Below are 15247 nucleotides of genomic sequence, written 5' to 3'. Positions count from 1 at the left end.
CTGGACTTGTGAACACGGGTATTTTCAATAGTTCCAAAACGAAAGAAAACATCAAGTTCTGTTAAGCTAACGTACATGTGTAGTGAGTGAAACAAAAATTTCAACCTTCTTCCTAGAAATCACAATAAAAACACAACAAACCATTTAATCAACCTAAATTATTCACTGTACTCTTCCCCAGATGCCTGAATTCCTACCTAACATCCTCCTGCATTATGACCAGGCTTGCCGCAGACACCACAGTACTTTGCATCTCATTCGCCTGTTCAAGGTCTTTGACTAGGTAGTGAGTGAGATGATATTAGCCTGCACCTAGGATAAACGGTGGGATCACTCAGCCATCTACATCAGTCGTTTGAATGACTACAATCTATTCCCGGTTTCTAGGCTGCACTAATTTTGGCTTTTCACATATATTTGTACCTGTGATGACTATTCTACTATGGATCATGCCCATCACGAAGCTAGTCTTGTCAACATGCTAGATATTATCTGATCAGATGCCATACTTTGCAATTGTGTGCACTGCAAGTGTGAACTAGTTATGGGCAGTAGCTGGGTCTTTACACTGAGCTCTCTGGTAGTTATACTTCTGAAAAAAAAACATGTCTTGAGCTCTACTTATCTGCTGATGAAGTTTGAAGCCCAAGGTCGGGTTCTGCAAGCAATTCATCGGCCATTCCTCTTACACCACACAGACGAGAGGCAATCCTCGCAAATCTAGGTCAATAATAAAGACCTCTTCCTCTGGATCGGATAGATTGTGTAATTTAGGGATAATATCGCCTCAGGCTTGGATGCTCTTCCGTCGTCGATGCTATAGGGTTGTTAGGTTGGCTGTATAGATCACTACGATACATTAGAGTTTCAATTGTGGGTTATTTTGAACGGCCTGAAGGGTGAGAAGCATTCTATCATCATAATTAGCCTATGACATGCTGGGTGGTTGAGAATCAATTGATCAAATAGAGAAGATGTAGGTTGAAGGATTTTTGTTTCACTCGCTATGCTGTTTCGCTCACTATACATATACGTTAGCAAAGATCCTAGTAATGGCAACGCAGTGCCAACATATTGCAGTTGAACCAACCAAGATCAGATTAGTTAGTCCCCGTCACTGTTTATTTTTCCTTCGCCAAGCCACACGGGATGATCAGATGAGCAGGGCCACATCTGTGCTACATAGCCTAATCTATTGCTTTGTGTCAGTAACCTAAGTCAGGGTTACCAAGATTGCTGACCCTGATCCAGCTCGCTCAAACGTTAGGGTTAGTATCAGACATCAGCGGTCTTCTTCCGGTAGTGATGGATATATAAGCTGGCTGAAATCCGCTCCTCGGACGAGACTTAGATAGATACTGAACAACTTCAACAATCACTTATTTCCTTCTCCCTATCCTTCACAGGACATCCAGTACGTCCACCTAATATTTACTGTTACTTTGCTAGAATACAGAGTGCAAAGTTGACATGCGCCTCAATCGAGCACAAGATTAATTTATCTCTGCACAAGTAAAATCATATATATATTATGCTCAAGGTGCATCAGCTGGCATAGAAATGTTATCATCATAAGGATTGGGGAATGGAGCTGTGCTTTAGGCCTTGTCAGAGCTAATGCTAATGATATTTTGCCCCAGTTGGCTTTCGTTTGGCAAGAGCTTTCCAGAGCAACTATTTGAAAACAATATGCCCCAGATGATGTACTGACGCTGCCTGCAACTGGGCCTAGGAATCTATTTTGAATTTCAATTTTGAATTTGAATATATTTAGTGTCTACGGGAATCAAAAAGATTCAACGAACCGGACTGGGTACCCGGGCGGAATTAACCCTCTGTATTGATATTCTTGCCAACACCCCTATATTGCAGGTACACAGGTTTCAGGTCTACGTACTTGTATGTCTCTTATACGCTCTTGTTTTAACCTTTGTAGGAAGCAATATGGGATGGGATACCTTGTGCCCATTGAATTTTGGCAAAAAAAGACACCAAAGAAGCCATTACATTACGAAGCTCGAAATTGATTCATATTGGTGGCTAAACAACGAAATCACAGAAAACGATGGTATCTTGTTAACTCAGGAGCCAGAAGTTATCCAGCGTAGGCGTAGGCGCTCTCGAAAGACTGCAACCTTCAGTGAAGATGAAACAAGTGTCTTTCCATTACCATCCCCTGTTATACAGCCGATGCCAGACCAAAGCTCCCGCTATACAACTGCCTCGGAACGGCGCCAACTCAGTCAATAGGAGTATGTCGATAGCCTTGCGGCGATGAATCAGTAGAAAATGGACACAATTGAAGCCAAATGAAAGACGGAAACACGGCAATTACCACTGTTGATATCATCAAAGAAGGCACCACAGTAGGCTGGCTACCCAAAACACTTGTCGCAAGAGGCCCAGAGTAGACTTTGTTGAATCGAGAAGGGAAAGGACGTCAAAAAGTGGGGCCAGTACAGCCATTTTATTGGCTGGACTATTGCTAAATTGTTTATACTATTGGCTCAACTACTTTGTATGGGGCATGAAATATTTAGGATCAAGGAAGGTAAACAAACATAATAGTGTATTTATCCGATACTTACCCGAATCTTCGGAAAGGTCAAATCTTCATAACGAACCTTTTGTTTGTTTGTTTGTACTATGTATCGTCTACCTACTGTTATTTCGCAGCAATACGACGGCATATTCCGGACGGGAGCACCTCCCAGGCGGTCAGCAGTGACAGGAGCGCATAGACTTCAACCATCTCCTATGACTTTTTAGGGTCCGGCAATATAGCCAGGAGGGTCTCTGTCTAGCGCGGCCCGAGGACGTACCTGTCGGGTTCCAGGATTGGTTACCTGATATTTTTGGTAGGTGGAGGCCATGGGTAAAAACTAGTCTAAAAGGCCCCCGGCAGAGTACAGTGGTTTTGTCCTTCTATGCGTGGCTGCTGCAGCACCTTAGGTTTTCCTATTTTCCATCTCATCCCCCTTTCCCCACCGACAAAAAACCCCAGACAAACCCTAATCCCAGAAGTGGAATCGACTCCCAACTTCCCCACAAACATTCGTTGCTCTGAAAAATCTGCTGTGTCCTGAAACCATGAAAATCATGGAGATAAGACAACAGATTCCAGTGCAGTCTGGGAATCTTGTCAAGCGACGAGAAAGTCAACCATACTGTGTGAGCCATCCGAGGGCTCATGGTCTATCCTTCCACCGCCCTGGTGGCCGCTGCCTCATGCGGTGTGGATGTGACCTAAGGCAGCTAGCTCCCTTTCTAGTGACCTGCCACAGTCACCAGTCTGTCCGAGGACAGAGGAGCGCGAGAAAAAACAAAACATACGAAAAAAAAGGTGTGGACTGTGCGAACTCTCAAAAACTCAGTCCTGAGCGTGAAGGTGAACTCCTTGAGTTGGAGTGGTGTTATGGCGATGAGGAGTTGGCGATCGCGAAAGTTGTCGTGAAAAAGGGGGCGAGTCGACGACGAGGTTATCTTCAAGGTTGGGTAAGTGCGGCCTCAAGGCTCCACAGCTCATTGTCAAGATCCATGACAGAGTCAAAGAAGAAGAAAAGAATGAAAGACGCTTATCAGTGTCATAGGCGTCGTCCTCTAGCAGCCCGTATACTACCACCATCGACTCAATACTACAGATTCTAGTTCATTTTTGAAACTAGTAATTTGTTTTTAGGTTAGTTATGACAATGTAATTTGAGCCAGTGAGTCTTTCTAATGGCATTTAATATGCTAGTTCGGCGCATTATCCTTGACGTCGCATATTATGGCAAACAACGAAGATTCTATGTCGCTGGAGGAGGAAATCCTCCAGCTTCGACAGGCCCTTGAAACCCAGAAAAGAAATGCCCGCATCGAGAAAGAACAGGCCCTCGAACAGGCCCGCATTGAGAACGAACAGGCCCTCGAAGCCCGGGAAGAAGAAATCCACATCGTGAAACAACGGGCCGACAAAGCAGAGGCAATAAATCGGCCCATGGAATTTTACGAATGCTTGGCATTTTGCCATAAGATTTTTATGAATAAAAAGATCTCAACCTTTCCCAGTACCGACAGTGCCACCAAGCCAGCAGGCCGGCTTCGCCCTACATATCTCAAACAATGGCTAGAATTTCCGGCGATGAAACTTGAAATGTTGACAAAGGTCGGAGATGCTATTCCTCGGGGTACAAGAGCATTTCTTTCCCAATCGGACATAACGGGCGTAGTTGGCAACACCTCCTCTATGGCCATAGATTCTGAATCTAGCTTGGGGTCATTTCAAACAATACACCTCGAAAACCCTTTGACGCAAATAATGGATCAGCTTCAGAGCATTCCTGAGGCTCGGCGAGTTCTCGCCGATACAAGCAGCCTGCTGTTCCGCTCAAGGATCAATCCTGAGATCGATTCCTGGTTTGAGGACCGGAGGTATATACAGGAATCCTCGTCCAAGCTTCACATCCGGACGATGCGGCAGCAGCCATGCATACGGAAGGACAAAACCGCTGTACTCTGCCGGGGCGTGCTGAAAGCCGGCGGCCTTTTAGACTAGATTACACGCGGTCGTCGCAGACCAAAAATACCTGGAACCCCGCATGCACGCCCTAGGGCTATGCTGGACAGAGAGCCATCCTGGCCCAAGCGCCGGACCCTAAAAAGTCATAGGAGTCGCTCGAAATCCAAGCAAACCTGCAATTGCTGACCGCCCAGTAGTCACTGGAAGATGACATCAGCCAGCAGCTCCTGTCCGGAATATGCCGTCGTATTACTGCGAAATAATTGGTAGGTAGACGTAAAATAATACAATACAATACAATACAATACAATGCTTCACATCCGGAGACTACAGCCTGGCAAAGTTTGCCTGGTCAAAACGAGAGTCGCAGGAGAAGCTGAAGTGGAAAGACTTGCCTATGTTATTAAGTATAAGTCGCCAGCAAAGTTTTCCATGGATGCCGTCAGGGCCGCCATCCGCCCTATGAATCTTGCTCGAGAGGTTATAAACAAGAATAAGATACCCATCGATGCAAGCGAACTCTTTATCCATAAGTCTGCTTATTTTGGGGTTGCTGCAGTTGTGCAAACATATGAGTATATGATCCGTAGTGGACTTGAGTATGGTCTGTTGACGACTTGCGAAGCTTATATTTTTTTGAAGATCGATTGGACAAACCTCAAAGTTGTCTACTACCATGTCGTTGACCCCGAAACTGAGGTACGCGAGAATGGCGATGGTACCTTCTGGAGTGCTGTTGCACAAGTTCTTGCGTTTTCTTTAATCGCACTTGAAGCGCCAATCCATGACCTTGACACGCGGAATAAGGTTATAGAAGAGCTTCATACTTGGCAGAGTAATCCTGAAGCAACGGAGTCTTCAAGCAGTGGGGATGAAAGGAGCGATGAGCGCAATGCGCCCCATGACTCTGATTTCAGGCCTAGCTCACAGAAACTTAACAGCCGCGCTCCTTACATCACTCGTTCCAACACGAGATCCGACACCACTACCTCTACCATTCCTTCCAAAAGAAGAAGGAGCCCCGATTGCAATGCCCAAAGTTTCACACAACGAGGCGATAGCCCATCATCCGGTATTGATGGTGATGGTTATAGCGCGCAGCAAAACACTACAGCTTCCAGTGCTCGGCAAGTGGCCCATAGTAATGAGACTTCTACTACTAGAGGAACTGCGCAAAATCAGAGCACTAGTCAGGGGCAAGGCCAGAGCCAAAACCAAGGCAGGCAGGCCAGGCTCAACGAAGGAGCTACATCTGAATATTGCACTAGCCAATGCCTCTCTGGACTTGTTAATGGGACTAAGATGGATCCCTACTGCCCTAATTATTCCCATCATCTCTATTGGCAACAACTCAGCGATATTGAGTCGACAGACAGCGACAGGGCCGAGCCACACGGTAGGGATAACTACAAGGAGAAACTTGGACACTTGCACCCTGTAGATCATACTACCTGGCTTTCTCTCCTACACTCACAGATCAGCCGTACTGTTATTCAAGGCTTTACACCCTTAGGTCTTGCGGGATCTTCTGGTGTGCTGTTCCGTCTGACGCTTATTTGAAGAGCTGTCATTCACCACAACGAGCTTCTTTTCACTTTCTTTTTCGGAAAGACTTTCTCCAGCCACTAGAGCTTCACTTAGGGTCATGAAACGCTTATTGGGATTAAGTAATGTCTTCCTCTTCTTCCCTCATTTCAGACTAGCTAGTTGCTCCTCCGGATCAGCAATCCTCATGGCATATGCCATCAACGTCTGCTGCTGCGCTTCAAACCCTTTGGCTATCACGTTATACCGTCTCCACGTCTTTGATGTTCTATTAAGTCCAAGGTCGCAAATGTGGCGGCTAAATTTTAGCGTATCATCCGACCCGAAATATGTCGCCCGCTCTGGAGTTGTCTTCGGACTCTCATTCGGCCTACCCTCTTGTATTTCTGGGTGCTGCGGAGCTTTGGCTCGAGAAATTGGCCAATTCCCAGTAGCTCTCCGGCCAGAGAGTATATCCTTCCTAGTCATTCCCACTTCACGAGCCTTGGCATAGGCCCTAATGATATTGACCTTATCCATTTGAGCAGAATCAGTCCGGGAAGCAAACTTTCCCAGTTCTCAGCGATATGCAACTTTGGAGGCATTAAACACTTCATTATCTAATGGCCGAAGTCCATGGGAGCAATGTGCTGGAAGGTAGCAACAGTAAATATTATTCAAAAAGCATGTAGCCATCCATTCGTCCTTAGATCGGTTAGCAGCAGCCTCTAGCCAGGTAAGCAAAGATATTACCGTTGCATGGCTCCCATGGCCATCTAGAATGATTAACCTGGAATCAGACTCGTCTTTAGGCTTGGTTTGAGGCAAATAGACTCTTTCAAGCCATTCAACTCCAATGTGGCCATCAGTCCACCCATTTGGTGAAGTTATGAAATGCCAGTCAGCAAATCTTCCTGAATTGATCAAGAAACCACTGTTTCTGGAGTTCTTTACCTTTGAATATTATGCCAGTCAGCAGTGATAGCTTCGATGAGTGAGGTCCAATTTCGAGTTTGTGGTCCCTTGAGAAGAGCCTTCTGCTTCAGGTTCACGCTTCCGACCACATTTATTGGGTCCCCAACTTGGCACTTTGAGAATAGAATTGGGAACCCCAATCAATTCGACACTTGATAGAGGAAACTACCTTTAAATAATCTTTATTCTCGTCGAGATGTGTGTGAATGAAAGTGTTGAGTTTTGGTGGGCGATTTCTTTTTTTGCCTGACGAAAGGGGGGATCCATAAGCAAGCGGACCACTTCCACCATACCTGCAATCAGAAAGGCTCTATTACACCATCAAACTATTTAGAGCTAGGCCTTGGCACTATTATTGAATTATCCTCACACGTCTGTGTGTTTTATCCAGTCTTGCTACAAATACTACAGTGCCGAACAGCTACTACGGCCCCGTGTTCGCGGCTGCCATTCTCACTCCTCTCTTGCTCTAGCTGATCATCCACATCCGTTTAGACTAGGATATTATGACCATCCTTTATAGTAAGACTTTCTCCTTTCCAGAGAAATACTTTTTGGCCCTTTGCCATTTTCCTAAAACATGATTGGACTCCTGAAGCGTCTTGTTCTTCGACCTGAGAAGGGCTACCTCGTTTATTATTGCCTTCGCCCCTGTGTTAATTTGGTTCACGGCGCTGTAAATGGGTTTTGGAGAACTTCTATTATGATGGTCAACTCCGCTTTCAATAAAAGTAGACTTTGAGTCAACTTCTGTTGGGTTGTGTAGGGACGCAGAAACACGACAGAGAACAGGGGGATAGGAACTGTCGCCAAATTCTGGCTTGCACTGAAAGACAAGTTCACCAGCTCTCTCCAAACTGCAGGCATTTGAACATGATGGACGACACCATAGAATAGATGAAATGGCAAGAGGGAGACGAAGCAGTCAGCAAATGGCATAACATCAGACACAAGCTGGCAGAGCTGCCAGAATAAGAGTTCCTAGAAAAGGACCAGGCAACGACAAGTTTCCAAGCTAGAACTATCGTGAAGCTCTGGACTCGGTAGCCGCTATCCTGAATCGCCGACATCTTCGAAAGGTTTGGGCACAAACAGGGCGAATGCAGGCTCAGGGAGGGCTTGGAGCAGAGAAATATTGCCACTAATAAAAGTTACATGAACTCCTTAGGTAAGAAAATCACCGGCTACAGGATAAGTCGACAGTGGCACCACACATCACTTGACAGGTAATCTAACGAGAATTTGCAGCTACTAAAGAACAGACCCTGTGCTGGTGTATTGGGGAGGTCTTCGCTTGGTGACCCGGACATTGGGCCTGGCCAAAAACAATGTGAGAGGGTCAGAGGTCATCATAAATGCATATCATGTAGGCGGTTTAAATCGGAATCTGTTATCAGTACGACAACTGTGCCATATAGGACAGGAGGTTCTATCGTAGAAGCATAGGCCCTTCATCAAAAGAAGTGACAAAAGAACTAATCTCACTGAGAAGGATAGGCCCCAGAACTGGGGAAACTGAAATTACAACGGCACACAAGCCATGGTTCTGAAGCATAATTCACAACCCTAGGAACGTCGAGTGAAAGGGCATAGCTGAAAGGCTAATCACAACAATCAACGATTCAGTTCGTACGATACTAGTTGGTTCATCAATGCCCACTACGTTCTGGCCTTATGCTGCTACACACTCGGCATACGTTGCGTACAGAGCAAGCATTAAAGGCGCAAAATCGCCATTCGAATTATTTTCCAACATAGCCTCAGACAACATGCACATCCACAGATGGGGCTGCAAGGTAGTTTTCCACAACGTCTACAACAAGAACTCGAACGTCCGGCAAAGAAACGAACTGGAAACCCGTGGACGGGGGAGAATTCTACTGGCAATTGATGAGAATGCAACGGGGAGATAAACGCGCTGGGATATCACAAAGAACAAAGCTTTCGCCATGGTGTCATTACAATTCTTCCAAGGTATGCCTGGTGGTAATCTGCTAGAGTTGGACCAACCCAACAAAGATTTGTCAACACCCAAAAACCTGGTACAAGAAGAACATGCAAACCAAGACGACGATGAACTAACACTAAGACAAATAACGACTAATTCTGACAAAACAACCAAGTCGATCACCAGGTATAAATGGTTTAGAGACACAGGACGACAACCTGACACTGGAACAAAACCTGGGGGATGGGCCACAAAGAAGTCGCACTAATGGGACAATGCATGGCGATAAACGGACAAAACGAGGACAAAGAAACAGAAGAGGACGTGGAAGAAGAATCAGCAACTGGGAATGAGGACACTCTAGAAACAGCCTAACAAAGATAGCCGTGCCAGGCCCTAGCAAGCCCCAGGTCAACTAACTCGCAGAAGGACTCGCAAAAATTACTGGCACCAAAGATATGGGGGGATTAAAGGCTTTCATAGGCATGGAAGCCAACTATAGCAGAGACAAGGGAAGGATGTAGCTCAGCCAAAAGCAATGCCAGTCAGCACCGCGGTAGCAGTATAGTAAACACTGAAACCAAAACGCGCGGAAGAAAACGGCGTTGACAAGAAAATATACCAGTCGCCTGATGGGAACACTGATGTATCCAATCGTCATGGCCAGGCCGGACATAGCCTTTGCGACAGCAATGCCCTCACAACACAATTCAACCCCAGCTGAAAGACATTTAGATGGTGCTAAACAAGTGGCAAGGTATCTTGGAGATGCTGCCTGACTGGGCATTGAATTTAGCTTGCTGCGTCGTGGGGGAGTAGATGAAGCCTTGATAGGATATCCTGACGCCGACTACGCGAACTGCAAAGACAAGAGGTCGATATCCAGCATGGTATTCACACTAGCTAGTCCCGATACATGGTGACAGTCAAGCTGCGGTAAAGATTGCGGACAACCTAGAAGCCAGCGACTGGACTAAACACAATCGACATTCAGTCTCGTGCTGTCAAGGACTAGATACAAGAAGGGAAAGTGAAACTTGGATACGTCGCAACAGAAAACATGCTGGCAGACGGAATCACCAAGCCACTAACCCTTGCCAAAATCAACAAGCCGAGGAGGCCACGAACGAACATATGCCTACCTAGTGTTGACCCGACTAGAAGAAGATCCTCCATAATCTTGGTACACATATTATGACAGAGATCCTCCCATACGGGAACGCCGCGCTCTCTTCCTTCACAGCCAAGTGCCTAGGTGAGGCAAATGCTGCTGCTAGTTGGCTAGTCAGTCAAGGGCGGTCAAGATGGCTGGAATTCATTCTTTTTATGAAAAGCAATGACGCTTGAGACCACCAGTAGCATGACACAGAGTTACTTCTCAGGGGTCATTGCCATACCATACTTGATCTCAGGTTCTGAAAAAAGAAAAAGAGAAAAAGGGGAATCATGCATTCCCTCAAATAGTCATTGCGACCCTCCCCATTCCATCCTCTTCTTCTCTCAGGCCAACTATGGCAGGCATAGCTGTATTATGTGGCACACAGCGCGAATCGTGGTTAAGCTCCGTATTCCTACATGTGCTTAGACCAACCTACCCGATCACTATTCTAGGTTTTCATTGGCACCATGTACAAAGTCAAGGAGAGTCAGTGTAGGTAGATTGGTAGATGATAGTTTTCTGACACCTGATATGCAATTTTGCTTGAGTAAAGGGGGGTTGGAATACGAATGCATTACATAAACGTAAATAGTAAACTGGGCTATCCTGCTAGAACCACTGTAGGTCGAGACTTCTAGAAAGAATGGCTTCATCAGTGCTGTTGTTACTCAGTTACATCTATGTTGGCAAATACGAACGAATTTCAGGTAGTTAATCGTAATGTCAATATATCGCGGTGCTTGTACACAATTGTAGACCTCAATGTAGTGGAAACAAGTGTTTCTATAGACTTTCAGACTATGCTTTGCCAGGGACTTGCTCTGTATACTGTTATAGTGCTCCATCAGTGGGTTTGGAAATGCATGAGATACTAACTGACATGTTGAACTATGCTGAGGCGGGAAAATGCTCACCTTACTATCAAACCACGCCACTTAATCCGAGCAGTTGCAAAATATGAAGCCATGTTGTGCCATGGGATCTCCTACTGCTTAGATAAGTGTCTCGCTATCAAGTCTTCAACTTCACGGCTGATTAATAATACAAGGCGTAGAGCCTGAGCCTGCACTTTCTCACGTTCGCAAAGATAGGGAGAGCTACATACGCTGGTCCTTTCTCGGGTGGGTGAATCATTCATTGGAAGGAATAGTTAATAGACTAAAGTTGCTAGAGTCGGGGAATAACTTTTTCTTTTCCCCAAAGGGCTGGAGGATGGCCAAGAGTTGATCAACGGCACTGACTGTCCAGGGTGCACTGATGATGGGAGAAGAGAGGATATTTGGTTGCCTGTATTTCTAATAGCTTTGACTCTTCCTTGTTTATCAAGGAGGCGATATGTGGACTTTAGGCTTGTAGGCGAGAACTCTCCCAGCCATAGAGGAAGCGTAAAGTTGGACACACTAGAGTCCTCTTTAACATTTGCTTTATAGCCATATAGCATCGCAGTGGCCAACTATTGTCACTGCTGCTCATTAGGGCCTCAAACACGCCCTCTTAAGGATGGCACTTTTTTACTCCCATAGTATCTCTTGTCTTGTTCTTTAGCCCTTCACAACCTTGTGTCAGCAACGCTATTTTCATTTAGCCCGAATCCCGCCTATTGCCGCCCTCGCTTTTTTCGCGGTTTGGCTTCTATTTTCGCGGTTTGGCTTCTATTTTCGAGGCTTTGTCTTTATTCAAGTTGCTGCCCCTACCGTGAAGGGTTGAATCCTAGAACATCCCGTCATAGTATCCAAGTGTTCTTACAGTAGACCACATCACCCGGCTTCATAATGACATTGGGCAATCAAGCAACCAAGAGCTTGATGCGACGACTTCTTGCTAAGTCATGTGTCGTGTTCACAAGTAGCATGCGTAGGAAAATAGAGAGGTATCATATTCAGGGGCTCCTCACTTTGGCCATCTTGTTATGGCAGCATCATAGATCAGCACGGCTTATCTTTCCTCCATTAAACCCAGGAGGTAATCCTGTGATGGGTCTTGGCTCATTGAATTGCCCTATATTACCTTTTGTTTTACAGGGTGTTGGTGTAACTAGCGGGGCCTAAGTCTGGCATACTCCACACAATACCCTCCGATGTGATTTAATTTAGCTTTTGCTCTCCTCATGGGGATAATAGTGTTAATTAGTTGGCCTGATTCTTTCCATTCCGACGGGCGGTCGAAATGGCCGAGGGCCATTCCCCTTGCAATAGCATTACACACAGTAACTCGAACAGACATTCCGTATTATGTAGCACGGTGTACTTGCTAGGTTACGTGCCTCCTAAGCATGCAACTGGTAGTTATCTTTCTACACTCTTGTTTAATGTGCTATGCTGCCCCTCGGCTGTGGCCTGGGAGAGGCCTAGAGTCTCTTTCCCTGGCGACCTCTTTCAGGACCACCTCTTCCAGCCCGCCGTTCTCTTCTATTCTTTTCCCAGTCTTGCTATCCCCCCCCCCCCCCCCCCAAGGTGCTGTGTGTACGTGCGGTACACATAAAGGACAACATTAAGCTGCATGTTTCCCTTTGTAATCATACATCTATGCTGATTTCTTTCATTTGCATAACAAAAAGTGGCAAGGAACAGGGCTGGCCCATTCTGACGAAAAAATGTTTCTTGTTATAACGTAAGACGGAATGGAATAATTAGCCACTGTGTTCCGTGTGCTCCTTGCGGCTTTTATTCAAGGTCCCCCTTGATTGCTAAAAAGTCGGGTCAACAGAGCTGGACTAACTAAATCCTGCTTGAGCAGCTCATAAACCGCGATATAGAATCATAATAGTCAACCATTTTCACTGCTTCTGTCCAATCAAATAGCATTCATATGGGTGCAATGGTAAATTTTTTTATGCGCCATAGGAACAGCTTACATGTCCATGCGTATGTTCAACTTCTGGAACCCATGAACTCTATATCAGGACTAAGTCAATTTCACCTTGACATGGCCATGTGCCTTGACGCTATGGCAGACGTTGCTATTCTCCATGTCAATTAGAGTGCTGTTGTGAGAGACGGAGAAGCTGATTCTCCCTTTGTAGACGACTCCTTGGTCTTTTCTGCGGTAGAAACCTAGAGGGAACGCAGATAGTTGAGTTGGCTGAGAAGCGATTTACAATAGTATATAATGACTGCTACTCCCGGCTCAGAATTGGCGTTTGTCTTCACACTCACATCCACTTCGTTCATTCTGTCTAGCTTGACATTATAGTCATATTCTTTCCATCTGCTAGTGACTCTACTTCCATTTCGCACTCGCCATCATTGTCGTGAGCCGCCCACTCTGTTCTTTTCACCTCATTTTCGCTCTTTCAATAGTCGCCACCAAAAGACTACAGCCATGCAGTTCTGGACAGCAACCGTACTTCTCGCTTTCGCAGCGAATGCCGTCATGGCAGCTCCGTCGCCCGTAGTAGACATGGGCGACATGGACATGGACATGGGCGAGAATGGCTACTATGACTGCGACTGGTATCATGGCACTGATGTGTGCATGTGTACCAACGTGAGAGGCAATCGTGTCGCTGTTGACAAGGAATTTTGCACCGCTAAGAGCAGTTAATCGTCCAAGAACCAGAATCTAAGAACAACCGTGGTGCTTCCTAATTGAAGCTGTCTGTCAATTGAGATGGCCAGACAGCTGCTATCAGCTCGACATTTGTTGTTTTAGACCAACATCTCGCATCAGGGGAATGCTGCGTTTCAGCTAATTTCCCCTCCAACCTGAACATAGCCCCATCTACCTCGCAATACCTTTAGCTTTTTCTTACTTAAAATATCCTTGAAATCCTACTAAAATGAGTACCCTTTGGCTACTTCAACGATAATAAATACAAAAGGAGCATCACATGCATCAAATGCTCGTCACTTAATATCAATTCTATTCAGAAAAAACTAGCTAAAGTGCATGATAAGCATGTGTCAGAGCATGACTAAGCAAGTGTGCAGGAAATGACACGTGACTGTAAGCCCAAGTATCTATGTTCCATTTGATGAAGGAGAGAGCGAAAAATCAATGCAAGCAACTCTACAAGAGCGTACGTAGTTTACAGGTATGCGACGCACTTTGTTCTCCTGGGTTTAGCTCTTCATTTCATCTATTGATCCTTCAACCATTAAATATGTCAACCCCAAATACTAAGGCGAAAACGCTTCTTGCTCTTCGAGCCCTTCAAAGGCGACGCCTACATCCGCTCCCCCCATTTCTATTTTCGCTCCCCTCCCCTGTTTTTTTTTTTTGGATTATATAATCAAGATTTTGCTGTGAGCCCTTGGCAGCACCAGCAAGCAGACTACAGATACACCAGATAGAGATGGAGGCAGACGCTGTAGCAGATGCTTTAAATGCTGTAAATGCAAATGGTACAGCAGACTACGTAGCAGACAACACAGAATTAGAGCGATGGAAGTGCCTGACTTTCAAAACACCTACTCAGCCGGTCACAAGTACGAAGTGTGAGCTGTCTGGATTTGAGAAAGTTGGGCCTATGAGAAGGAAAGCTTCAAAATGTAGCAAGTGTCATCAGGTTGGCCATACAATGACTTCGAAGGCATGCCCCCTTAAGTATTCAGAGCTTTGCAATACATAATTTTCACTACATTATTTACCTCTATCTAGTACGTATGTATGTATTTTTTAACATACCTCTATCTAGTGCATTTGCTACACATCTACATTGCTAGTAAGGGCTCAAAACACTGCTGAGATACACTAAAAAATTGATTATGTTAGCCAAAAAACAGGGGGGGGGAGCGAAAATAGAAATGGGGGGAGCGGATGTAGGCGTCGCCAGGGTTTAGTAAGCAAAAAAGGGAGTCGGAGTAACCAAATGGGGGGTTTATGTACCTCGTGCCAGCCGTGTGCGCCTATTGGGGCCCGACCAGGGGGTGGTGCATCAAGCAAAAAGACCGGTGCATGTAGCAGTCGCCGCATTACGCTCACAACTTACAAATCCTTCGAGTCACCCTATGTAAAGGAGCGAATCAAACAAATGGATGTATTGGCATAAGAACAGAAACAATCGTTGAAGAAGAAAGAGCTGACTAATACTACAGATGGTGGAGGGTTCTACGCTACTTTATACTGGTGGAAGGAGGGACTGCTTCCTGCTGAAGGTCTAGACCCCCGGGACCATTCCGGGGGGACGGTTTGAGAGAGG

At 45.7% G+C, this 15247-nt stretch overlaps 3 protein-coding genes across 3 annotated transcripts; all 3 read left to right on the top strand.

The window, feature by feature from the left end:
* Positions 1-3769: 3769 nt before the first annotated feature.
* Positions 3770-4537, top strand: HOO65_030610 (uncharacterized protein; the record flags this gene model as incomplete). The annotated part of the gene is made up of 1 exon (XM_071000455.1): positions 3770-4537. One exon carries the CDS (start codon positions 3770-3772, stop codon positions 4535-4537), a length of 768 nt encoding a protein of 255 aa, XP_070860289.1.
* A 273-nt stretch (positions 4538-4810) lies between these two features.
* HOO65_030609 (protein kinase-like domain) lies at positions 4811-6061 on the top strand (the record flags this gene model as incomplete). Its single annotated transcript, XM_071000454.1, has 1 exon — positions 4811-6061. The coding sequence occupies one exon, from the start codon at positions 4811-4813 to the stop codon at positions 6059-6061; it is 1251 nt and encodes a 416-aa protein (XP_070860288.1).
* Positions 6062-13428: 7367 nt separating this feature from the next.
* On the top strand, positions 13429-13694 carry HOO65_030608 (uncharacterized protein; the record flags this gene model as incomplete). Its single annotated transcript, XM_071002441.1, has 2 exons — positions 13429-13593; positions 13647-13694. 2 exons carry the CDS (start codon positions 13429-13431, stop codon positions 13692-13694), a joined length of 213 nt encoding a protein of 70 aa, XP_070860287.1.
* Between the last annotated feature and the right edge of the window lie 1553 nt (positions 13695-15247).

The sequence above is a fragment of the Ceratocystis lukuohia genome (assembly GCF_044167205.1).
Source record: "Ceratocystis lukuohia strain C4212 chromosome Unknown Supercontig3_pilon, whole genome shotgun sequence".
Classification (NCBI taxonomy): domain Eukaryota; kingdom Fungi; phylum Ascomycota; class Sordariomycetes; order Microascales; family Ceratocystidaceae; genus Ceratocystis; species Ceratocystis lukuohia.
The sequence above is the reverse complement of the archived record's forward strand: the minus strand, read 5'-3'. Positions and strand labels throughout refer to the sequence as shown.